The sequence below is a fragment of the Lactuca sativa genome, chromosome 6 (genome assembly GCF_002870075.4).
Source record: "Lactuca sativa cultivar Salinas chromosome 6, Lsat_Salinas_v11, whole genome shotgun sequence".
In the NCBI taxonomy this organism is placed as follows: Eukaryota; Viridiplantae; Streptophyta; class Magnoliopsida; order Asterales; family Asteraceae; genus Lactuca; species Lactuca sativa.
In genome coordinates this window covers 124,279,475-124,306,562 of record NC_056628.2, presented here as the reverse complement: position 1 = coordinate 124,306,562, position 27,088 = coordinate 124,279,475, and the positions used below count along the sequence as shown (strand labels likewise).

General features: G+C 34.8%; 1 protein-coding gene across 1 annotated transcript; it reads right to left on the bottom strand.

Annotated features, from left to right (window-relative positions):
- Positions 1 to 16,139: 16,139 nt before the first annotated feature.
- Positions 16,140 to 22,008, bottom strand: LOC111890054 (gibberellin 2-beta-dioxygenase 2). The gene is made up of 3 exons (XM_023886216.3): positions 21,450 to 22,008; positions 17,853 to 18,189; positions 16,140 to 16,580 (listed from the first exon to the last, which is right to left on the bottom strand). Exons 1-3 carry the CDS (start codon positions 21,806 to 21,808, stop codon positions 16,335 to 16,337), a joined length of 942 nt encoding a protein of 313 aa, XP_023741984.1. The 5' UTR covers positions 21,809 to 22,008; the 3' UTR covers positions 16,140 to 16,334.
- Positions 22,009 to 27,088: the final 5,080 nt, after the last annotated feature.

Sequence of the window (27,088 nt, the reverse complement as noted above, 5' to 3'; positions counted from 1 at the left end):
GCATCCAAATGATCTGATAACAACATGCATATGCAGCAACATGTTCAGCCTCAACTATGTTTCAATTCCGGAACAGATCCAAAAAAATTTCACATCGTTATGTATAATCCCCATTTGGGGTCCTACACTTCCTCCGTAGAGCATCTCGAAGGGAGTTCGGTCTATGTTGGCATGGTGACTGCTGTTGTACGAAAATTCCGCAAACGGAAGATACGTATCCCAACTGCCACCGAAATCCAAGACACATGCATGTAGCATGTCCTCGAGAGTCTGTATCGTCCTCTCGCTCAGTACGTCCATCTGAGGGTGGAAAGCGATGCTGAAGTAGAGACGATTACCCATCTCGTCATGAAATCGCTTCCAGAATCTGGAAGTGAAACGGACATCTCAGTCTGATACCACCGAGACAGGCACTCCATGTCATGCCACTGTCTCACGCACGTAAATCTCGGCCAGCTTCTCGGCTGATATGATCTCCTGGATCGAGATAAAATGATCACTTTTGGTCAACTAATCCACGATAACCCATATTGAATCAACCTCGGTCCTGGGAAGCTTAGTGATGAAATCCATAATGATATGTTCCTATTTCCACACAAGAATGTCTAACGGCTGCATCTTGCTGTGGGGCCTCTAGTGCTCTGCCTTGACCTTCCTGTAGGTCAAGCGTCTCTCAAGATACCGGGCTACATCCCGCTTCATGCTGCGCCACCAGTAATCAGGACGAAGATCTTTGTACATCTTTTTCGCCCCGGGATGGATGGAGAACCTGCACTTGTGGGCCTCATCCATCAAGATATGTCGTAGTCCACCCCAGTACGGTACCCAGACCCTCCCATGAAGGGTCAACAACCCACGACTTTCATAATCAAAGGAGGCCACCTGCCCTATGACCCCGCTCACACTTTCGACGCTCCTCCTTCAGGCCCTCTACCTGAGTCTCTCTGATCTGCTCCAACAATGGAGTAATCACTTTCATCCTCAAATATATATCTCGAATCGGGGTTGCTACTGCCTTGTGGCTCAGGGCATCAGCCACCATGTTGGCCTTTCCCAGATGGTAAAGGATCTCACATTCATAATTCTTCACCACGTTTAACCACCGATGCTGCCTCATGTTCAGATTCGGCTGATCCATGAGGTACCTCAAACTCTTGTGGTCCGTGTAAATGGTAAAACGAACCCCATAGAGGTAATGCCGCCAAATCTTGAGGGCGAAAACCACAGCCCCCAACTCTAAATCGTGCGACAGATAGTTAGCCTCGTCAGACTTCAACTACCTCGATGCATAAGCTATCACATGACCCCGCTGCATCAATACTGCTCTCATGTCTGTGATTGAAGCATCACAGTAAAGTACGAAGTCATCAACTCCCTCTAGCATGGTCAAAATCGGTAGCTCGCATAACCGCTGTCTGAGGGTCTCGAAGGCTGTCTGCTGCTCAGACCCCTAACGAAATCTTACTGAATTCTTGGAGAAATACTGGATGAATCTCTGGTAGTAACCTACTAGACCAAGAAAACTCCAAATCTCAGTCGGAGACCTTGGAACCTCCCACTACATCATGGCCTCTATTTTGGCAAGATCGACTAGAATACCCTTCTGGTTGACAAGGTGCCCCAGAAACTGCACCTCGCACAACCAAAACTCACACTTGAAGGACTTTGCGAAAAGTTTCTCCCTCCTCAGTGTCTCCAGCACCTCCCTCAGATGCTCCTCATGTTGCTCCTGAGTCTTGGAGTAAACAAAGATATCATTAATGAAGACTATTACAGACCGATCCAGCATCGGTCTGCATACACGGTTCATGAGGTCCATGAACACAGCTGGAGCATTGGTGAGCCGAAACGGCATCACCACAAACTCAGAATGACCATAGTGAGTCCTAAAATCTGTCTTCTATATATCCTCGAACCCTAACTCGCATCTAGTGATAACCCAATCGCAGATCAATCTTGGAGAACCAAGATGCACCCTGTAGCTGGTCAAACAAATCATCAATCCTCGGGAGGGGTTAACGGTTCTTCACCGTTACCTTATTCAACACCTAGTCTATACACATGTTATGTGACCCGTCCTTCTTATTCACAAACATGATCAGGGCTCCCCATGGAAAACTACTCGGCCTGATAAATCCCTTGTCTAGCAGCTCTTGCAGCTGCGTAGCCAACTCATGCATCTTGGGAAGAGCTTACCGATATGATGCCTTGGCTATCGGTGCCGCACATGGGACTAGGTCAATCCTAAACTCGACCTGTCTCTCCGGAGGTATCCCAGGAAAATCCTTTGGAAATACATCTGGGTACTCATGCACTACCGGTATATCATCCATTGTTGTCTTATCCTTGTCCCGGGTATCCACAACATAAGCGACGTAACCCGCGTAACCTTGTTGAAGGTAGTGCCTCACTCTCGCTGCTGAGCACAGAGTCGATCCATCCTGTGGCCTCTCACCCTGAATCACTAACCCTCCCACTAGGAGTCTGAACCCTCAATAGATGTTGCTCGCAGTCGATCATTGTCCCATTAGGGCTCAACCAGTCCATACCAACTATAACCTTATTCCCTCGCAGGGGAATAAGGACTAGATCCATAAAAAACTGCTCATCGAAGAACTACAGTGTACATCCCCGGTGAATCTTTGCAACCCTGACGATCCTATCATATGCTATCTCTACATCAAGTGGGAAATCCAACTCCCCAAGAGCCCCTATGAATCGCTTATTGAGCGCGAGCGACACAAAAGATCGGGTGGCACCAGAATCAAACAGTACCAAGGATGATATACCGTTCACTAAGAACGATCTCGTCGCCATGTCAGGAGCTGCTCGTGCCTCCTTAGCTGTCAACTAAAAGGCCATGATCTTTGCCACATGCACCTTTTCCCCGCCCTGAAGACCATCTGTCACACCCCAAAACCGGAACGGCGGAAACATTCTGGGGTGGATGACGTCATGTCAAGTATCACAACACATGCATATAGTAATCAAAGTACAACAAAACATTGCATTAATAGTAATAATTTTTACATGGTTACATTACATAGTATCAAAGTAATACAAGCAACATATATAAAGTGCAGCAAGGTACTTAAGCCATCTTCACCAGTAGCTCCAGGGATGTACCTGTCTAATTGTTGACCTGAGATTACAAGTTATTTGAAAAGCGAGTATCAGCATTTTTTACAAATGCTGGTGAGTTCATAAGTATTTAGTGTCATTTAGTCAAATAACTTTGATAAGTAGTAGTTTAAGTGTTTTCTGAGCATCAGTGTTCTTTCCAGAAAATCCTATATTTTCTTTAAATAAAGCAGCCTTCTACCAAGACTGTTCAGTGTATTGTGGTAAGAGGTATTTTCCTTTAATTGCTATTATTATCAAAATACTGAATTTGATTATTAAAGAAAGCAAGAGACATCAGGGAATAACATATGCCTCAGCAGTGAGGACTGCTGGCTAAGGCAAAGAATCATAGACCCCAGGAGGGTATCGAACTAACGACACGCCTGGTTCAGTCTAACAAAGGGGAGACGCAGACCCCAGAAGGTACTAGGTGAAAGGTACAGCTAGTAAGGTCTAAGACAGTGAATATAGACCGCAGACGATACCAAAAGAAAAGTACATCTCGCAAGGTCAAAACAAGGACTATAGACCCCAGACAGTATCAATTGAAAGATACAGCTAGCAAGGTCAAAACAGAGACTATAGACCCCAGACAGTATCAAATGAAAGATACAGCTAGCAAGGTCGAAACAGAGACTATAGACCCCAGACAGTATCAAATGAAAGATACAGCTAGCAAGGTCGAAACAGAGACTATATACCCCAGACAGTATCAAATGAAAGATACAGCTAGCAAGGTCGAAACAGAGACTATAGACCCCAGACAGTATCAAATGAAAGATACAGCTAGCAAGGTCGAAACAGTGTGACTCTGAAAAGTGACATCAGCATACAGTGTAAATTGCTGACGAAGTACCGTTACCTTAAAGCCATGAATTATAAGGCAACCCAGGATACTCGTAACCATACTGACTAGAGTTCCAGACGCCCTACAAGCATCTATATAATGTGACATTTGTCACCCCTTGGCTTGGTGGGCCGTGGACTGTAGCTAGCAGTCAGGGTGCGGGGTTGTCAATCCCGTATAGGCCTATACGCAAAATGTCCGCTCTCCCTACAGGAGACTCTGGTTACCAACTAGACGACGGAGAAGGCCACGTCCCGAAGATGCATCCCAAATAGAGGGTAGTGTGTTTCTTGAGGGGAGTGGGTTTCTAATGCAAGTGATATACTAGAGGTAGAGACTTCCAAACAGTGGGTAGTGTGTTTCTAAAGTAAGTGTAGAATAGAGGAAGAGACTCTTAATTGACTTGACTAGAGAATTCCCTATATGTCCATACTCATATACATAGTATTTAACTAATGAATCAAACGACCTTCGGACGGCTACCCGATCCCACCAGACCACATCTCAACGAAGAAAAGGAAATAGGGCCGACGAGCCTTCCTAAGTCTTTCAGTCATTACTTATATATACCTATATAAGTACGGACATACATCTAACTATGACTAAGTGCGTTTCAAGAAGAAGTGATCCTTGTGAAGTAGTAGCGCATAATAAGTGAAGTAAAAGCGTTCGCAAGTGAAGTAGAAGTGTCGCACAAGTATAAGCGTATCATGAAGTAGAGGCGACAATAAGTGAAGCGAAAGCGTATCAAGTATAAGTGAAATAGAGTTGTTATCAAGTATAAGTGAAATAGAGTTGTTATCAAGTATAAGCGAAGAAGGATCGTATCACTAAGTAAGAGGGTGAATAAGTATAAGCGTTATCAGGTATAAGTGACTTCAGGTATAAGCGAAAGCATTACAGAGTAGGAGTATAAAATAAGTATAAGTGAAGCAGCGGTATCTAACAATTAAAAGTATTCATGAAAACCCTTGAAGACTTTATTACTCAAGAAAAATCGCATTTGTATTCTTTGATAAAATAGGTGTGAAAACCTTTAGAAATCTTTGGGAATCTTTTATAAATCAGTTTGAAAATGAATCTTTGATAAGCTATGAAAGTAAGAACTTGAACAATTTAAAAACCCTTTTTGAAAGCCATTTACAGTGTCCTACTCGGTAAAACAGTGTACAGTGGTAAAATCTTGTGCATGCGGGTTATCAATCACATGTGATTGATATGATAACTGGCATGTTTAACTTGTAATCCCCCCCTATAAAACATTTAAAAGCATTTAAAAGGTTCATTCAGGTGTATGAACTCACCTGGTGTAAGTAGGTCCGACGGAAGTGTCGTTTAGGCGTTCGGGGTCACGCAAGGACTTGAACACACACAAGGACCTATTTTAACATATGATAACATATGTTCACATACAATTAGCATATAATATACTACTTAAACAATTATACACACTCAAAGGAGTGGAAAACACTTTTGGTTGAGTGTTTGGGGTCCCGGGCAGCGTTTAAGAGTGCTAAGGGTCTCCTATCAGCTGTGGGACTTTGCTATACTCACATATCAAGTGTGTAAAGGGGTTTAAAGCATCAATATGGACCAAACAAGGAGTTTACGGCCCAACCTAAGGGATTTTACGGCCGTAAACTCCCAAGGTCAGTTTCTTGGGTGTTTGATGCTTCTAGCTTGTTCATAGGATTATTCTAAGCACTTTTCCTCAAAGGCATGATTGGATTTGAGGCTTCTAAGGGTACTTTATAGGATTTTACGGCCTAGTAACTCTCCCAAGGGAGTCTACGGTCGTAAACTCTCAATCTTTGAGTTTAGTGAAGTTTTAAGCCCCTAATGCCTTTCTAGTGATTTCTAATGAAGTGTGATGTCATTTTGGGTGATTAAAACCAACATTTGAGGGGGTTTTTGGGGAGTTTACGGCCTAGATAATGCTTGGGCCGTAAACTCCAAGAAATCCCTCATTTTCTTGGGTTTAAGTCCTTAGATCCCCTCCTAGTATTTTATGGTAAATGTCTAAGGCCATTAGGGGGGCAAAATCACACTTTTGGGCATGATTTAGGGAGTTTACGACCTTGACCATTCATGGGCCGTAAACTCCTTTCTTTAATTCATTTTGGAGTGTTCAAGTGTCCTAAACTCAAAGGAATAAGTCCCTAAATTATGTAATAAGCCCTAGGATGAGTTTGGTGCACATTTGGGACCATGACTTGTGGAGTTTACGGCCTAAGCATGTGCTTGGGCCGTAAACTCTTCTTTGAGTCCTAAATCCATGCATTTTAGTGTTTAAACACCCCTAGGCTATATCCCTTAATAGATTCTAAGCTTATGGTCAAGTTTAAAGGCATATTTAGCACCTTTTTAGGGGTTTACGGCCCTAGAATGTTCCGGGGCCGTAAACTCCTTATCCTATGCCTTCTTGGATGGTTTTTGGGCTTTAAACATAAATCAATATGCTTAGAATAAGCTAGGGTAAGCGAACTTACAATTTGGAAGCGTTTGGTTGCGAATTCGGGGCGAAAACGGGTCTAGAGAGAGAGTATAGAGAGAGAGTGTAAAAAGTCTCCAATGGAATCCACTCACCCATATATAGGTTTCACAGTCGGGGCTCAGTGGAATTTTACCCGATACTGCCGTTAAACGGGGCTTTTGGTCGTACCCGATTTAGTGGTCGTAATAATAAAACTTGACATTTTACAAATGAATGAAAATGTGTGTCCTGTGTTTTTATATCCTTTTATCACGACTTAACGGCATGTTAAAGGTAATCAAATGGAATGTTTATTAAATTGATGCCCTCTAATTAACGGAACTTTTATACAGTGGAATATTCCGTTAATGGTAACGGGGAAATGTAACGGGACAACTTGGGTTGTCACACCATCCGTAATCCTCAAAGTAGCGGGAGCGGGTGCTACCACATGCCCTACCGCTGCTAAACTCGGGCACTAGGACCGCTTGTGTCCCCTCTGATTGCACTAAAATCAAATCAGGTCTGATACTGTCGTGGTGGTGGTAGTATCTGTACAATCTTTGCTCACATGCCTAGTCCGGTCGCAATTAAAGCAGCCTGAAATCCCTGCCTTGCACATCCCATCGTGCATCTTACTGCATTTGCCACAACGGATGCGACCCTGCTGGCACCTAGGTCTATGATATGGCATGTTGGGCTTCTTGCCCGCACTCCCTGTCTGAACCACCTCGGGTTTCCTCTTCCTCTCCATCTCTAAATCCAACTCTCTCTCGATCTCTCAAGCCCTAGAAATCATGTCCTCCAACGTCTTGCAACTGGAGGGGCTCACAAACTGGCGGATATCACTCCGTAACATCTCATGATATCGGGCATTTTTCATCTCCTCGCCTGCCACTTACTGCGGAACGAGAAGGGCCCTCTCCCTGAACATCGTGGTGATCTTAGTCACCGTCTCACTTGTTTGCTCGAGATCCCGGAACTCCGTGGAAAGCTGTTGCACCTCAATAACAGGTGCAAACTCGGCCTTGAACCTGGCCGAAAAATCACTCCAAGTCATCGCATCCAGTACTACGTCGTCTCTAATGGCTCGTCCGACCTCCTCCCACCAGTCACGTGCCCTGTCCTTCAGAAGATAGCATGCAAGTCGAACCTTGTCCCCCTCGGGACATCTGTTGGTGCGGAATGCGTTGGCGACATCCACCAACCATCTGGTACTCGCAATGGGGTCCCGAGCCCCATAGTAGTCAGGAGCTCCACAAGCTCTGAACTCCCTGAATGCCAGTGTGCGCGACCCGATCATGGCCGTCACCTCGGTGCGGAAAGCACTCAACCTCTCATCTAGAAGCTCCAAAATAACCTCCATGATCGTGCTGAAGATCATAGGATCCTGATCCATGATACTACGTGTGATCTTAGAGGAGATGAGTTCCATAGTCTGGTCGTCTAGCTGCCCGACTCCTGAGCCTGAGCTAGATCCCTCACCGGCTCCTAAACTGCCGACTGATATAGTGTGTAGTGTCACCATTGTGAAAAACAACATCAGAATACTAATCATATCTCGAGGGATCACATATAACACAAGTTCCTTGGATTCATCTCAGCCTTCCTTGACTCGAGTAAGGATCCTCTGCTTTCAGTAGTACGGGCCCATACTACCTTCCACATCTATCCGTACTTTCCTCAAGAAGCCTTGTTTCCACCAAGTCCCTTCTACTACTATTGCTTCACGCCCTAATCTCATCCTAGGCTTTCCCTAAGGTAATCACCAACCCACTATCCGCCATCAGCTGCATAAGAAGTCCCTGCTATCTCCCCCTAACTGGATTGCGAATACTATTACATATTACTAAGACTTGATAATTCTTCGAATGAGAGGTCCAACCCTAAAATGGTTGGACTCAAACAATAGTTATGCAATAGAGCTAGACCTACCCTTCTGAAATTATTTAGTCCTCGCAATATGTTGAAGGGTTTACAGCATCCTAACAACCGTATGGTGCATATACAAACCTAAATGCTTTGGATCTATGTTTTCTCTAATTATACATGTAAAATGATTTTCCAAAGCATTTCCCTAACTACCGTACAAACATGGGTACTTGTATAACAAAAATCTAGTTAGAACACATACTTTTTCTTGTAGATTGATTCCTTGGACCTTTAAGAGCCTAGCACCCCAAATGTGATGCCTCAAATGCTTCACACAACACCACCAACAATGGAGGACTTGAGAGAGAATACTTGCACTCAAAAATTGGATATGGCTCTTCCAAGAACACTAGGGTGCCGATTTTAGGAGCTCATGGGTTTCTTATATAGTGTGGCAAAACTAGGGTTACACCATGTAAACCCTAATGTGCATGACCTTCCATATTCCTTATGCTCCATGGGTTTAAACCTCCATGGATCATCCATGGGTTATCACATGGGTTTAGCCCAATATAAGGAATCATGGATCATTGGCCCACACCATAAGAATGGATGATTTACCAAATCAATCCCTTATATTTAATTAGTCTATTTTGATCACAAAATTAATTCCAAATTAATTCTTGATCAATACTAATTAAATAATATGATTTCATATTAATATATTAGAACTCATAATATATTAATAAATCATGAATATCCTCTTCTCATAAGTCCATCCTTACCCATTTTTCCGGTGCCATGCAACCCAAATGGACCATGCTACTCTCGGGTCAAGTACATACCAATTATAGTTATGGGCTTAGACACTAAATCCAACATATGTAACTTAACATATTCGTTTACTAGTTAGTAAAAGATAACTAGAAATCCTAAAAGCACAAAGCAAGCAACATTCGAGCATCGTGTAAACATAATCAAGCATATCTCATTCAGGCTATCCCTGACTAATCTGTACTAGCATGCAATTCATAAAGCTGAGATACATATACCATATAAGGCATCCTCTCTAGATCCTTAGCCCTAATCTAGAATGCAGTTCTCATAAAGCTGATACATATATAACAAACACATAAGGCATCCTTCCTAGATCCTTAGTCTTACTCTAGCATGCAGTTCTCATAACATATCATAACATAAACTTGTATGGGTAATTTGGGAGTACTTACTTGAGCTCGGTTGATTGCATGCACCACACCCTTTTCTCTTTTTAAAATTATTTTCTCTTTTCAAAGTTCTTTTTATAAAAATGATTTTCCTTTGAAAATTTCATACTGAATCCCTCAAACCAACGCTCTGATACTAACTTGAAACATCCCAGAAATACGGTCCACAAATTTCGTTTTGATTATTTATAAAAACCATAAATACCATTTGTCATTTCACAAAAACATGAATAATATATCTCAAATCATCATAATAAAATAATGTATCAAAATCATGTGCCAATTATCAGAGTCTAAACATCCCAGGCTAAAAGTTGTGGTGTGTGCCATGCAGTCATCCCAAGCTCTTCCCCTTGCTAGCGGAAGTACCTGAAACAAAAACTGAAAATTGTAATCACGAAGCTTAGTGAGTCCCCCAAACTACCAAAAACCATACACATAATCACATAATAACATACATTGGGCCTTGCCTGCTACATCGGGCCCTGCCCGACATTGTACCGAAGTCCGACATCAGCCCCTCCGGACATCGGGTCTCGCCTGGCATTAGACCTAAGTCTGGTATACATATATCAATCAACAAGCATATAACATGGACATATAACATAAACATATAAGCATTCCTCGGGCTTGCCCCGACATCGGACCGAAGCCCGGTACCCAAAGACATTTCATATAAGCTAAACATTCCTCGGGCTTGCCCCGACATTAGAACGAAGTCCAGAACACATAAGCAAACACATGCAAGAATCACAAAGACATCAAGCATACAAACATTCCTCGGGCTTGCCCCGGCATCAGACTGAAGTCCGAAAACATATTACTATATTGGGCTAACCCCGACATTGCTAACATTCATAAACAGACTGACCTTGGTGCCTTAGACCCGTTCCTATTGGAATAGGACTCACCTCTCAAGCTGATTGCTGAAAAATCATGTGAGGGATCTCTGATGGCTGCTCCAACGACTCCCAACTATCATTATCACAATAAACACTTAGTCAAAAACTGAGAATCCTTCTAAGGGTAAAATGACCATTTTACCCCTGCTCTAATTTGGACTATGACTTAGGCCCAATTCCTTCTAATCTTTCCAAACTCACTAATGGCCCACTAAAAGCCCACTAATGGCCTAATTTTCAAAATTAGGCCCAACTCCTTAAATGAGCCTTCCCTTAAGCCCAAACATGTCCTTGGTCCAATATCTGACTTCTGATGGCCCATTTCAGCCTAACATTTTCTAAGCCCAAAGATTGGCCCAAACCGAGGCCCAATTATCACAAAGCCTAAAATCTGAGAGTATGCTGAGCGTACTCCTCTATATGCTACGCGTAAAGCTTTTATGGCTTGTACGTTGCGCGTACTGGCATGTACGCCCAACATACTACTCTGTTAATCCATTTACTTTAAAACTACTTAATCCCTTAAGACATTAAGTCCAAATTATAGATCTGAGTCCAAAAACTCGTCCTAAACCATAAAGCCGATTACTTGATGGCTTGCAACCCACCAAGTAAGACCAAACTTGGAATATAGCAACTAACTTCCATGGAATGAATCCAAAGTCATGCATGGACATAAAAGGACCTTAAAGGTTGAGACTTTACTGCTTATGGGACATGAATATCACTAAGAGTGGCACCTCTTGTCCTAGAAACGAACTTGAGTCATAAAGGCCCATTCTTGGAGCTAAAAAGACCCCAAAACAACACTACACTAGATCTAAGTATTCAAAAAGAAGGTTGAAAGCTTTATACCTCCAATAAGTCCCAAAAGTTAATGTTATCCTGGATCTATGAGATCAAGATACTCAAGTTCCTCTTCATTATCTTCTCCTTCCTTCTTTCAAGCTTCAAATCTCCAAACAAGCTTCACAAGGCCAAAACACACACAAGAACGAGAAAGGGAGGCTAGCTATGGTTTCTGAGGATGAGGGGCTGTTAAGTAGGCTAGGGTTTTTGTCATAATGTAGTATTTATATGGCTTAAACCCTAAAAATTAGGGTTTGGAATCTGATCACATACGCTGCGCATACATGCATACGTCCTCTACATCCAATACTTCTCTACGTCCCGCGTACACCAAGGCAACGCCCAACATATGTCTTATGGGAGGCCCAAGTCCTCGACCCACTCGCTAAAATTCCACTCAACTAGTCCTTCTATTAAAACTTAGCATAACAATTAATTAAGAAATATTTAATAATTATTACTTCAAGTGACGGTCGTTACAAATCATAAGCTTCTTATTTTTAAGAGAAATACCCTTATGCTCCCAAACAGTCACTTCAATCAACTGAAAGGCTCATAGCATTCTAATTTTACAAACCATCTTAAGGAAATTGGTTAAAAATATATTGATGGCAGACTAAAGTGAAAATAAGGCAGAATTGAGCGACCAACCTTATAGAAACATCATCAATCAGAGACATTTTCACCCATTCACTATCAAGAGTGGCATTACATTGAGCTTTCCAGACATAATCAAATATCTATCAAAATTTACTAGAAAAAAATAAGCTAATGACAATTTACCTGTAGGCTGGAGGCTACAACCACAACCCGCCTAAGCCTCTTCATGATGTCCCTCTCGTCACAAGAAGTTATACCTTGTGAAACATGAATTTGGTTTATTAGAAAGTACAATCAAGTATTTGGTCAAAATAAATGGATTCATAGTACATTCTGCTCAATTTCACAACATATAAACAAAACTCAAAAGGGTCACAAGGGTGTAATAGTCATTTTCACAATTTGCAATTACTTTCCTGCTAGTAACCTCTCTTTAACATCATATAAGGTGCAATGATCCTGATCAACAGGTAAAAACTTATCATTTATGTGTTTTAAAATTAAATTATATGATAAAATATTTATGGGAAAAGACCAATCTAACCTTCCTTCCTTAAGATAATCAACACATTGGGTAGTCTTTCATACTTGATCTCTTTTGGGCAGTAAGCTCCCTCAATTTATACATTTCGAAAACTTCTAAGTTCTGCAGGGTACCTTTGACAATTTGATTGTGTATACCCTTTGAGTTTCAAATAAGAATGGTGCACCTGTAAACATTGATAAAGCCATAACCGAGCATGTTGAAGTAAAATATTCAACAAAAAAAACAAAAATGGGGGGGGGGGGGGGGGGAGGGAGGATCAGGTATACATAAGAGATTAAAGGGGCATCAAATGATTGAAAGGGCGCGGTCAAACTAATTAAGCAATATTATTTTCCTTTGACTTTTTCAAATCCTTGACCAAACAAGATTCAATGCATAAATCGATTGTAAATAGCGTAATAAGGATTATACCTCTTAAAATTCAACATTAAGGCTAAATGCTTATTAAGGTGTGTGTGTATGTCTCTCTCTCTCTCTCTCTCTCTCTCTCTATATATATATATATATATATATATATATATATATATATATATATATATATATATATATATATATATAGTTTTTTAATATTTTTTATATTTTGCCTCATACGTTTCATTTTATTTATTTATATTTTTTATGATTTATATATATTTTTTAGAAATTTTATTCGAATATATTTTTTAATGTTTTTATATTTTGTTAGTTTACATTTTTTGATGTTTTTTTTAATAATTTTTCTAGTTTTTTTTTGAAGTTTTGTTCGAATATATTTTTTAATGTTTTATTTTTTGATTTTTTATATATTTTTGTAAATATTTTTATAAATATTTTTTGTAGAAAAAAATAAAAAAAGTTTATTAAATGTAAATATGATTATCACATATTAGGTATAAATTATTTATCTTATTAGGTATAAAATTATTTATTTTAATAGGGTTGCTTTAAGAGAATTATTGTATGGGCTAACCAGAATCCGAAACGAGTGCCAATGGCTTCGAGTTCATTTTTTTTAGTGTTAGAATTTTTTTAACATTTTGTTCTGAATGAAAAATGTTAATCATAATTTGTATAAGTCAAACACATATGTCAATGTTTTCTGAGTTATTTGGTTTCCAATTATCCATTATATAACTCTATCTATTAAACATATTAAATATATATATATATATATATATATATATATATATATATATATATATATATATATATATATAATGTCAAAAAAAATATTAAAATGTATTTAAACAACACGTCAAAAAACAAGAAAAAATCTAATCAAAATAAAACATCAAAAAATATAAACGAACAAATTATAAAAAAAAATTAAGCATTAATATATATATATATATATATATATATATATATATATATATATATATATATATATATATATATATATATATATATATATATATATATATATATATATATATATATATATATATATATAAGAAAAACAAAAATAAAAATAAGGGTAAAATGATATTTTTAAATGGACTAAGGATCTAAAGTGTAATTTTTTTTAAATTACATGGATATATTTTATCAAATTTTTAAATATTGGACTAAAAATACAAATCTAACCAAACCATATGGACCAAAACTATAATTTACTCTATTTTCTATTTTTAATTGTTCCTTTTCACCAATCCGTTGACATATCCACCGATAAATATTACCTAACATGTGATTTTTTTTCTTTAAGATTTGTTGTTTTTCTAAAACATCCTAAATTAATCATCCATCATCTAAATAAACTAGCATTGAAAAGTGCTTTGGTGTTGCAAACGAGGCCTTATGGATGAGAAGGGCCTTTGTTGGAGTGTCAGAGAAACTTGAAAGCGTGTTTACCAATACTGCCATGTGGAACTTTGGTAAATAGAAATAGGCAAAACAGCTGAATATTTTAGTAATTTCATTATTCGATAACTAAGTTACTATCATCTAAAATAAGTAAAGCATTAACGTTATTTTATCATTTAGAATAATAATAAAAAGTGATGGATGTCGCTGTAAAGGCAAGTATTTATTATATAATTCTTTTTATTAATTTAGGGCTCATATACTATAAAAGATTGTAAAGTAACAATATCATAGGTTTTTGTTTTTTTTCTTGATACGATAAATAATTTTTATAAATAAACTACCCCGTTAGCGAGGAGCTAAGAGAAGTAGACAAGCTACGACAATATAATAACTAATCCGCTCAAACTGAAAAACACACATTGTATTTTTTTTTGGGTGCTTATAAATTTATATGTATGCGTTTAGTTACATAAATAGTCGTATCATGAAGTTATATATATAAATTTAAATGTTTTTACTATTTATTGTGTGTATTTATAATTGATTTTGGACCAATCATTTTAGTTATTTTAAAAAGTAATTAATGCATATTAAAAGTTGAAGATGTAATTAATATCTATTATATCTTCAACATGTAATATGCATTAATTAGTTTCTTAAAATAACTAAAATGATTGGTTTATAATCAATCATACATGCACACAATAAATAGTAAAAACAAAATAACATAACCCATATATATATATATATATATATATATATATATATATATATATATATATATATATATATATATATATATATATATATATATATATATATATATATATATATATATATATATAAAAGGTAATACACAAAGCAATTGAAGGGAATGGGAGGCATGTAATTAGCCGTTTCTTTTTTGTGTTCTTTTACTTTCTTTCTAACTAGATTACTATAGAGATTGCCGATAATGCAATATCCTTATCTCATAGATGGTATAAGCAAGGTGTTCGCGGTGCGGTTTAGAGTTGAAACCGCAAACCGCACCGCATGCGATTTGAGTTTTTTTGGAAACCGCAAACCGCACCACGAAAGTTCTAAACCGCATTATGTGGTGCGGTTTCATGCGGACGGTTTGTGCGGTTTATGTGCGGTTTGATAAGTTGTTTCAATTTATAACTTTTGTTGTTATTCATTTCATTTAAACACTTTCAAAATTTATTAATTATATTGCATACGTTTTAAAAGGCATAGATATTGCAAACAAAAAAACCACATAATGTTTTGCTAATTTGTTATCACTTATGAAATTTGATATCATAGTCTTTTAAGCCTTTAATTACCATATTTAACCTCGTGATGTAGAAAAGAATTATTGGACAGAATGAAGTATTTGGTGATTGGAGGCTTTGATATATATATATATATATATATATATATATATATATATATATATATATATATATATATATATATATATATATATATATATATATATATATATATATATATATATATATATATATATATATATACGACGCGGTGCGGTTTGAACCGCGGGTTGCTAACTATAAACCGCAAACCGTACCATATAGTGCGGTTTGACAAAATTACAAATCGCAAACCACACCACGAAATTCTAAACCGCATTATGCAGTGCGGTGTGGACGGTTTATGCGGTTTATTTTGTTTTTTGCACACCCCTAATAAGCATAAAGGTAGAATGGACACTTGTAGTTGTCATGACTAGTTTGCTCGATTAATTTTTTCTGGCTAAAACCTTATATTCCTATACTGTTTTATCATGTCCATGTTCTAGTTACTTGCTAGTCGGGGTGTCTTGTTTCAAAAAACAAAAGATTAATGTAAACATTATGTTTTAGAAATAACAGAATGTTAATGATATATCATAGAAATTAGTTAAGTATTTTAATCGATAAATGGTAAAACTACATAAAACTATTTTATATGATGCATTAGACCGAAAAAACATGTTTAAGTAAAAACTAATATTCCAAAACAATGTACAACAGGAGACCTACATAGTACAACCAAACATTGTTCTGGATCTACAAAAATTTCAACTAAAGAAAAAGGATTTACAACAAACATTTTGTTCTGCCTAAGTAATCTTGAAATGATCAAGCCTAGTTTCACCTAGTCGATGAGCATAGGTATGCGACTTGTACTCAGACCAAGTGAAAGTTTTGTAAATCGGCTTGTTTCGTTTGAGTAGTTGTGGTGGGCAAGCGATTGTTGCTTCGGGTGGGGGTGCACCAAAGAAAACCATCGATAGTCTAGATTGGTTAGGTAACAAGTTAGCCATGGCTCGATGCCTCACACTTATAAACCTTCCATTCGTCATAGCCTACATCCAAAAAGATAACAATCATCATAATGATAAGATAGAACATGATATATTACGTATATTCACATTGCGAGAAGAAATAAAACCAAAACATGATATACATCGGTTGTTTGCATTGAACTAAACTAAAAGTTATAAATTTTCTTGTCACCCAAAAACGTACAAGAAGATGGGACCCAGGACTCACTATGGTGAAAAAGGAGTTATGTCGTTCTTATCTCCATATTATCTAAAAAAAATAGCCCTACAAACTTGAGTTATGAGAATGAATGGTAGGTCATCAACATGTCACGTTAATTCCTTACATTTTCTTTATATAAAGAAAGTCGCTTTAAATATGTAAAGCACCATTCGTCCCACAACTTTATAATTAATTCTGAACACTTACTTGCAAGGACTACTATCCTACTCAGCTTAACATACATTATTCTATTACTGTATTTATTTATTATATTAACTTATTATTATTATTAAACGTTTCTATTAATTAATTTATGAATAAATATAATGAATCTACCGAAATTGGAGGATATTTATTAACTACTGAATATTTTAATATAAATATTTATATGCATGTTAATATTCCAATGAATATTTACAAACTATAAATTCTAAAAGCATTTGTTAAAAAGATTCTTTATATGTCTAAGGAGACTTTCTTTTGAAGAAAACAATCTTTGCATGTTATAATTGCAAAAGTTGATATTGATATCGATGACCTTATATAACTCGTATCGACAACACGAAATTGGATTTTGACGAAATTAAATATAAAATTGGTGTTTGTATCAAATGTAAAATACACGAAGTCATGTTGTATCTATGTTAAAAGTTGACACGATATAATCCTATGTTTACCACGTTTTATATAATTAATTATGAATTAAATAACTAAATGTTGTATCGTGTTTGTATTAAGTGTAAAATAACTAAAATCATGTTGTATCGTTATTTAATTATGAATTAAAATAACTAAAGTCATGTGGTATCGTGTTTGTATCAAGTGTAAAAATTCACAAAGTCATGTTGTATCTATTTTAGAAATTGACACGATATAATCATATGTTTATCGTTTTTTATATAATTAATTATGAATTAAATAACTAAATGTTTACAAATTTGTCATATTATGTCATGTGTGTTCGCATCAGTTAAAAATATACAACAAAAACTCGATTTGTCACCCTCTTTTATTATCTAGTTTTAACTCTGTGAAACAAACATGGTAGATGAATAGATGGATTTATAGATAAGATGGGACGAAGAAGAAACCTGCAAGATATCACCGATATTGACACAGAAGGCATGTGGGTCAGGTGAAACAGGAAGCCAAAGGCCATTTCTGAGAGATATCTGAAGACCAGGAGCATCGTTGGATCTCAGAAGGGTGATGATCTGAGGGTCAGAGTGCTCTCCGAAGCCGATGTCGCCATGGTGGAAGGAGTGAGTGACAGGTGGATAGTGATTTAGCCTGAGAAGGGAGTCACTGTCAAAGTGTCTGACCAAGTGGCTGAATAAAGAGTGTGGGACCCCCAACCCTTTGGCTATCAATTCCAATATCTCACATGCCAACTCCCTAACACTTTTGACATAACTACTCACCACACACCTGTTCATATTATCACAAATTAAAAGTTAAAGTGATTATATCATTTATAAAAAAAAAAATGAACGATTTGACCATATATATTAATTACAACAAAAAAGGTTATATTGTGTTTTGACATTTTTAGATTAGAATTGAATATTGTAACTTTTAGTTTAGTTAATATAAAATAGTAACAAAACTTAGAGCATCTATGACAAGTCTTTTATTATTATTATTATTATTATTTTAATTAATTCACATAGAAAAAAAAGCAATTGAAAACTCTGTTATTGCGAATATGAGTTCTTCAACCAAATCTTATTCGATGGGAATTGTAAATGTACCACCTTTTATTAAAAAAAAAAAAAGAAAAAACAATTATTTGATGGATCTATAACCTATAAGTTCTTGTTGAAAGCTTTTAAACATATCAACTTAAACAAATAAAGCAATAGAATGATATATATCAAAATTTTAAAAACGCCGTTCGGATGAAAAACACATAATTATTATCAAAACATATGAAGTTTTAAAATTATTAAATTAGCACTTAAAAAGCTTTTAGATATATATTGTCAACTTATCTATTTTTAATACTTTAATATTAATGTTAAATAGAGAAAGGGACACTTGTATAGGTTGCAGTTTGTAGGCAGAGTGAAACTGTGGGGGAGTAGTCAAAACAGAGACCAATTTCTGATTCTGACATTACTGTCCACCTATTTTCCAACCTTTTGTGCCTTTCCCGTAACTCAGTTTATTTCTTTTTATGGTAAAAACAAATAACCATTCAATATACTGAATCTTGTCTTTTCAACATAATTTTATTAGAAACAAAAGAAAAATGTTATGAATACAAATGAAATCACCTATTTTGAGTAATAATTAGTAAAAGGTAAACAAATGAATTAAGACTTTAAATTGAACAAAGAGTATCGTAATTCACTTTCGATTACTCAACGTAAATGATGAATCATTTTAAATACTTTTTTTTTGACCAAGAGAATATTTGTTTAGATAAAGTCTAAAGTTTATAACAAATACCTTTAGAACTAAGAAAAGTATATATATATATATATATATATATATATATATATATATATATATATATATATATATATATATATATATATATATATATATATATATATATATATATATATATGTCAAAAATCGTAAAGATCAACGACCAAATGATTGAATGTACACCTGTATATTGGACGTTCATACACCAGATTATACCATAAACCAACATCCTTACAAAAAAAACTCATATCTTTTTGTCGTTTCATTTTTTTGGCGCACGTTTTTTATCGAAGAAAAAACCGTATATACCGTTCACGATTTTTTATAATTTTTCCAGAGATCAATGTTGATCTATAAATAATTAACATTTTTTTTCGAAAAAAATCCACTTGGTTTTGTTGTTTTTTTTCAATGTTCTAGTTTATTTTTATAAAAAAAAATAATTATGCCAAAAATCAGAATATTTTGTTCTTTATTAACAAACATCAACATCAATTAAAAAAACTTGATCAGTTGATATTGACACTGTGATTCTAAACTGTAAATATCTCAATTTTTAACATTCACAATGTAAATCTGACTTTCTATTTTAACTTTTTAATTATTTACAAATTATGTGAAAATTACATATGAATCGAAATATATTTTTATATAGTTTTATAATATTTTAAAATTTAATTACTTGTAAATTAGTTTTGTAAAATTACCAAATGGATTTATTCACATTGTGAATCTGAACTGTATATAATTACTTTTTCAAAATTTACTATGTAAATTCGGCTTACTATTATTTGTACTGTGAACATGAACATATTCACAATATGAATCTGAATAGATTAACAATATGAATCTGAACTGAATTTTCATTTTTTAAAAAAAAATCATCTTTAGTATGAATCTGTTAATCTGAATAGATTAACAATATGAATCTGAACTGAATTTTCATTTTTTTAAAAAAAATCATCTTTAGTATATCTAAAAGGATCTTTATGGAAAGGGACAAAAAAATCATAAATAAATGTATATTCTTTTTTTTCGATAAAAAACATAACCTAAAAAAAGTTAAACTAAAAAAAGAAAGTGAGTTTCGTTATAATTTGTTGCATGTAACGTCTGTTGTAAACATTAAATCGCACCAAATGCAAGAAAACGATTTTTTTTTAATGTTGAATCTCTATTTGTGCGCGTGTATATATATATATATATATATATATATATATATATATATATATATATATATATATATATATATATATATATATATTAATGTACATGCTAGAATAGGTAGTACTAAAGATTAAATAGGCTACTGCCTAAGAAGAGCACGAGTCACCCCATGTGATCACTGGTTTGCTTCTCCCATGGTACTTATGTGCAGAAATACAAGATTTTTTTTTTAATCTAATAAAGAAATACACAACAGGCAATTTCTTTTTCAAATAAAGAAGAATTTTTGCGGTCTAGATTTTTGATAGGCGTTTTGAAAAATCAGTAATAATTATGGTATGGGAGCCTGAGTTATAGTTTAAAGATAACTGAAATTTGGAAAATAATATTAATTTTACATAATATTTTGTAAAAGTAATAACCTAAAATTAATATGTTTCCTTTCTGGTTGTAACTTTTTATACACTCAAAGTTGGTCATATGTGGTTAATATATAAAACATCATTAATTATTTTTGTGTTTTTTTTTTAATTAATATGATATTACATCATACCAACTGTAACCCCACTTATGTCTGTTATAAACTTTTGCTCTTAATTAAAAGACATGTCATAGTTAAAAAAATATTATTTAATTCTACAACTTTCTTCTGAACGACTAATAATAAATTGGTAACCAAGATTCTGATTGAAAAAAAGAAAGATAGACCTCGTGTTCCCACCAACCATTTCTAAGTCAATACCATAAATTTAAAAATCATAATATTCTTAAATAAGGATGACAACGTTTATTTCTAAATTTGACATTTTATTATTCATTTACATTGTTACCCATAGTGTAAGCCGACATTGTGAATTGTTATTGAAATTTTTTATGCTCAGTGCTTTGCTTAATTGATAACCTTTGTGAGTTTTGGTTAAGGATGCCCATGCATAGCTAGTAACAATGAAACAAAAACATTTATATGTTGTTAATATTTTCTTTCGTTAAATTCATCATACCTACAGGTAAAACCACATATATATATCTAAAAAACAGACAATATAATAATAATAGTAATAATAATAATAAATTATGAAACTGATTACCTGAATTTGGAGGTCTGAGCAATGGCGTTTTGGTTAGTTGGAAGAAGAAGGTATTCAAGCTCTCCCGTGTCACCACTAAGGCCAATGTTCTTGCTACCATAGCCAAAGGGGTTGGCGGATCCAACTAGTTCCTTTTCGGGTAAGGGTTTATAAAAGAACTCAAAACTTTCATCTTCCATTTCCTTTATTATATGATGAGAGATACCATGGTTAATGACTTTGAAGAAACCATATTCTTCACAAGCCTTTACAATGAGCTTTGCCACTTTCGATCGACTGCAAGAAAGATCGATCACTGGAATATCTACTTCTCGAATCTTTTCCATCCGGATTGGATTAACTTGCGTAGCTACCACCATTTTTATGGCAGATTACAAGGTTGTGATGAGATAACAAAACTAATGAAGGATGAGAGAGGAAGATACGCGCAGAATCTATGAAGGCATGAAGCATGGAGAGAGAGAGAGAGAGAGAGACAGAGAGAGAGAGAGAGAGAGAGAGAATCTACAGAGAAGCGTCGAAGTATTTATAATAAATTTCTTTCTCGTATCCACACAGGTTTCATATTGCAGTTCCTTTTTAAAGCATCATTGTCGCTCTTCCTCCTACGGTAATAATATATATAGAGAGTATATAGAGAGTAAATTACAAGAATGGTCCCTATGGTTTGGGGTAATTTGCGCGCTTAATCTCTAACTTATTTATTTAACTCGGAAAATCCATAATGTTTGTTTTTGTTACGAGTTTGGTCTCTACTGTTTGTTTTTGTTACGCGATTGGTCCCTGTCTTATCTAAAAAACTATTATTTAAATAGGAAAAAAATTGTAGGATAGGTAGGATAAAGTGAGGGGGGTTGGGGTTGGGTGTGTTTATTTAAATATTTAAAAAAATCAGGGGCAAAATAGTTTTTTTAGGTAAGTCAGGGACCAAACGTGTAACAAAAACACACAGTAAGGACCTTCCGAGTTAAAAAAATAAGTCAGAGACCAAACACTCAAATTACCATAAACCATAAGGATCATTCATATAATTTACTCATATATATATATATATATATATATATATATATATATATATATATATATATATATATATATATATATATATATATATATATATATATATATATATATATATATATATATATATATATATATAGAGAGAGAGAGAGAGAGAGAGAGAGAGAGAGAGAGACTTTGATTATTATATTATAACTAATTATTGTGTGAATGTATGGTTGATTGAGGTCACTCATTTTAGTTATTTTAAAAAAATGATTAATAATTATTATTGAATTAAAAATAATTCAGAAATACCATCTAATTTCACTATAAGGATATTTTAGTCAGATATAAATTAAAAAAAAGGAAAATTCCTAATTTTTGGGGATAATTAATTTTCTTGATTTAAAATTCTGATTTTTTTAATTAATTCAAGTTTAATTGTTACTTAACTTTCAATTATACCCGATTTTATTCTGACAGAATGTCATTCTGTTTGAATAATATTTTATAATAATGGCAGGATACATATTTTCTGACAGAATACATGTTTTGATTAAATGAATTTCTTGAAGAAAGATAACGTCTTTGAACCGTTAGTTGAAAAATAACAATATCATTGTTTACTCATGGACACGTGAATGTAGATTCATACATATTCTTACAGAATAACATTCTTATACATTTTATTACAACTATACATATTCTAATAGAATATATTGCTAAACCATTCTAAACAAATTACATCTTATAAAAATAGTCTTATGCTTGGAGTTGCAGAAGGAGCTGAACTCAAGTATGGCAAATCCGTAAGAAACGCTTCAAAATCTGAAAACATGAAAAACAAATACATATTAGATCTAATGAAATCTCGCATATCAGAAAGTTTGTTGTATCTAAGTATATGAAATAACTGAATAAAACCATGGCCAAAGTTTACATGATGATTGATGATGAACATAATTACTTATGCATAATTAATCCATGTACAAGTATTATTTGTCATGCAAAAAAACCTCTAATACTTATTTTACCCCATAAAAATGGAACCATTCTTCCTCATCATGAAGTACAAACTATACAAGTTTAGATCTCACTTCTGGTGGAATACGAGTTGGACGATAGTTTTTGTTAAGCCAAAGTAAAGTCGCCTGTGCCTCCAAAATTGGCTACATAAAAAAAACAACCATTGAAGGGCTTAATCCTAAAAAAAATCCAAATAAACTAAGGATAAAAGTATGTAACCTCTTGATTTGGGATCTTGACGATGATGTCTTCAAAGTATATACGAGTATCTGATGAGTTAGATACACTCACTCTCACAGTAAGCCTATCTCCAATCTGTTTTCATCATAATACCATCAAGAAACTATAAGGGCTAGTTGAGATTTGAGAATAATTATTAAAAAAATGTAAAGACATATTCTTAAAGGTCCAAGAAATTTGAGTGATAAGTTAGACAAAGCTAAAGCATTGCCAGTTTGAGCAACTGTATCAACATTTATGCCTCATATAACCACCCTAGGGAGGTGGTTGATGAACAACAAGGACAACCATGACCAATGGCCATGGTGGTCCTATGTTAGAGAAAAAAATTAAGAAGAAGGAAGATAGAATGAAAAGAAGAAAGAAAAAAAGAATCAAGAAGTTTTACCTGCTGTAGCCGATCCCACAACCAAATCCTTCTTCTTGTGTGACCTTTCCTGCCTCGTCTTCCTCCTTGGATCGACACCACAACTGCTGCTCTTTTCTCCATATCACAATCTCTTCTTTCTTTCTCCGCTTAAGCAAATACACGCCATAAAAGGATTTAGGGCTTGGTTGGTCTGTTAAGGCCGAAATTGCTGAATTGATTGGATTTTTTTAGAGAGGATTGAGTTGAAAAGTACAAAGTAACCACGATGATCCTAGGTCAGAGAAACAAAATCGAGAAGAAGGAAGATAGAAGGAAGGTGTTTGGGGCGGACGATGGTGGCAACGGCTTTGTATAATCGGATAGGGCTTGTAATCGGTGGAGATTGAGCGACTAAAGAAAAAAACGAGTTTAGTGAGAAAAAGAAAATCTTACTGATTGACTGGAAAAGGATACTTTGACTTTGAATCTCGATGATCAATTGTAAAAGAAGAAGAAGAAAAAGAAAAAGAAGCGGTGGATAGACGACTTCGATTTAGTGCTATTCATAGTTATCATTTAGATGTTGACAATTCTAAATTTATCAGTACTCCTTGCGCCTTATCAGGAATACAGCTAATATCTGCCAAGATTTGGTTTTTAGATAAAGAGGGGAACGACTCTACATATAAACCTAGAGAAATTAGGTTAAAAGTCAATACCATGATTATAAGGATTATTTTTGGAAGTTACTAATCAAATTACTAAATTACCCTTATTTATTTATTTAATTATTTAATTTTGATTGGCCCACATTTATACATACAATCACACAATAATTACTTTGAACACCTGAACCCATCTCTCTCTCTCTCTCTCCATATATATATATATATATATATATATATATATATATATATATATATATATATATATATATAGGGTGAGATTCAATACAAAACCATAATTAACCAAGGAACCAAATTTTTTTTTCAACTTTTAGAACTTATTTTTCATGAAAAAAAAAACTAAAAATACACAAATTCATAACTTTTTATTCTTTTTCCAATGATAATCCAATTCGATAAAATTTTTTTCGTCAAATTCACAATATGAATCTTTGAAAATTCACAATGTGAATATAAATTCACACGGTGAATAAGAAAAATATATTTAACATTCACAATGTTAAGTTATGAATTTAGATATGTTTAGTTTTTTTTTGATATATTTGTAATTTTTAGCAAATTGGAGGATATATGAGGACTTTTTTAAAGGTTCATAAGGGTAAATTCGTCACAAAAAATAATAATCTTAATAATAAAATTAATTAAATGCCACTAAAAAAAGAAAACAATTCCTAAAATATCTCACTTATTTCTCGTCTTTTTTACACATTCATTCATTCATACTCTCTCTGTCTCTCTCTCTCTCTCTCACTCTCTCTCAATCGTCTTCATCGTTCTAGCTTCGATACAACCGTTTTCGTTTCCTTCCTTCCTCCCGCCATCGCCTAGCCTCGAGATGGTGATCGCTCCTCCACCTTAATCACCGTTTGCTTCCTTCAAGATCATGGTTCTTCCTTGACATATCCTTACCGTATGGATGGCAAAAAAACCTGAACCCGATGAGAAAACCCAAACCCCGAAGATTTTGGGGCGGGTCGGGTCACTCTTATCGGGTTTCGGGTCATTATCGGGTTTTTAGTTCGGGTTCGGGTCAGGGAGTGGGGTATGCATGCCCCGACCCGCCCCGACCCGAAAAATTATATATATATATATATATATATATATATATATATATATATATATATATATATATATATATATATATATATATATATATATAAAATGAGATTTCATCCCTCTAACCCATTTCAGCCACCCGAAGACTCTAACCTTCAATCTCGTCACGTATTCCCAATTTCTCACTATTGTGATGAATTTAGTTACGATATTAGACTTTAGTAATTTCTATTTGGTTCACTTATGTTAAGAACTTATTTGTATTTTAAGCATTTGTAAGGTTTTAATTTCTCAATTGTTTCATTGTAGTTTTCCTAATTTTTTCTGCCACCATTTTCGGGTCGGGTTTCGGGTCTATATCGGGTTTTGGGTTTCGGGTCGGGTTCAGGGATATTTTTAGCCCCGATGGGGCGCCCCGATAAGAAACCCGTCGGGTTTCAGGTCGGATTCGGGGACAAATATAAATATCGGGTTCGGGTATGGGATATGCCGCCCCGCCCTGCCCCGAACCCGCCCCGTTGCCATTCCTACCTTACCGCCTACAAATTTTGATACTAATTCGGATATTAGTTGTTTATCGGTGATGTTCGGTCATGCTCTCTGCCTAACGACGAAAAACTTTCTTTAATTCTCCTTTTGGCTACTACTGGCGTCTCCTAATCGATTTCATAGGTATGTAATTTTGTATATATTGTTTTCGAAATGCACTAAAAAATTTATCAAAAATTTAGAATCGTGAGTGTACTTTACCTTGACAATTCAAATTCATCAATCCTGAAACTCATATAATTTTCCAATTTATGATTCTTAGTATAAATTCGTATCTTATCACCTTAATTGATCCATCGATTTTAGATAAATCAACATATATACTAAATCTTCTCCTAATTCGTTCTTAAGGTTGTAGGCTGAGAATACATTAGAACCTATTTGTTCATTTACAGATGAAATGGTTAGGGTAAGCCAGTAATATTGGTTTCATAACTTCCTATTCGATCTTTAAACGCCTTACGCGCCCACTCAAAAAGTAAATTTAATTCTTCCTTTTTATGCAATTATTACTTCTTTCGTTTCTGAATCGTTCTTATGGATGTTATAAATGTTTTATACTAAAGATTTGTTTCACTATAATGTACAATTTTTTGTTTTGTTTGAAGATAAATCCAGATATATACACCATATTCATCTGATTAACTATCCCTACAATATGGCCCTCCTTGCAAAATTTGTGGGATCTTGAAGAAAACCGACAAACACCCTCATGAACCTTGCTGCACTTG

What these genes read in the sequence shown, in the direction of transcription:
- LOC111890054 (XM_023886216.3), bottom strand. Translation starts at nt 21,808, where the DNA reads ATGGTGGTAGCTACGCAAGTTAATCCAATCCGGATGGAAAAGATTCGA. An exon ending in GCTCAGACCTCCAAATTCAG is followed by an intron (nt 18,190 to 21,449) that starts GTAATCAGTTTC and finishes TAATATGAACAG; the next exon opens with GTGTGTGGTGAGTAGTTATG. An exon ending in ATATCGGTGATATCTTGCAG is followed by an intron (nt 16,581 to 17,852) that starts GTTTCTTCTTCG and finishes TTTTGGATGTAG; the next exon opens with GCTATGACGAATGGAAGGTT.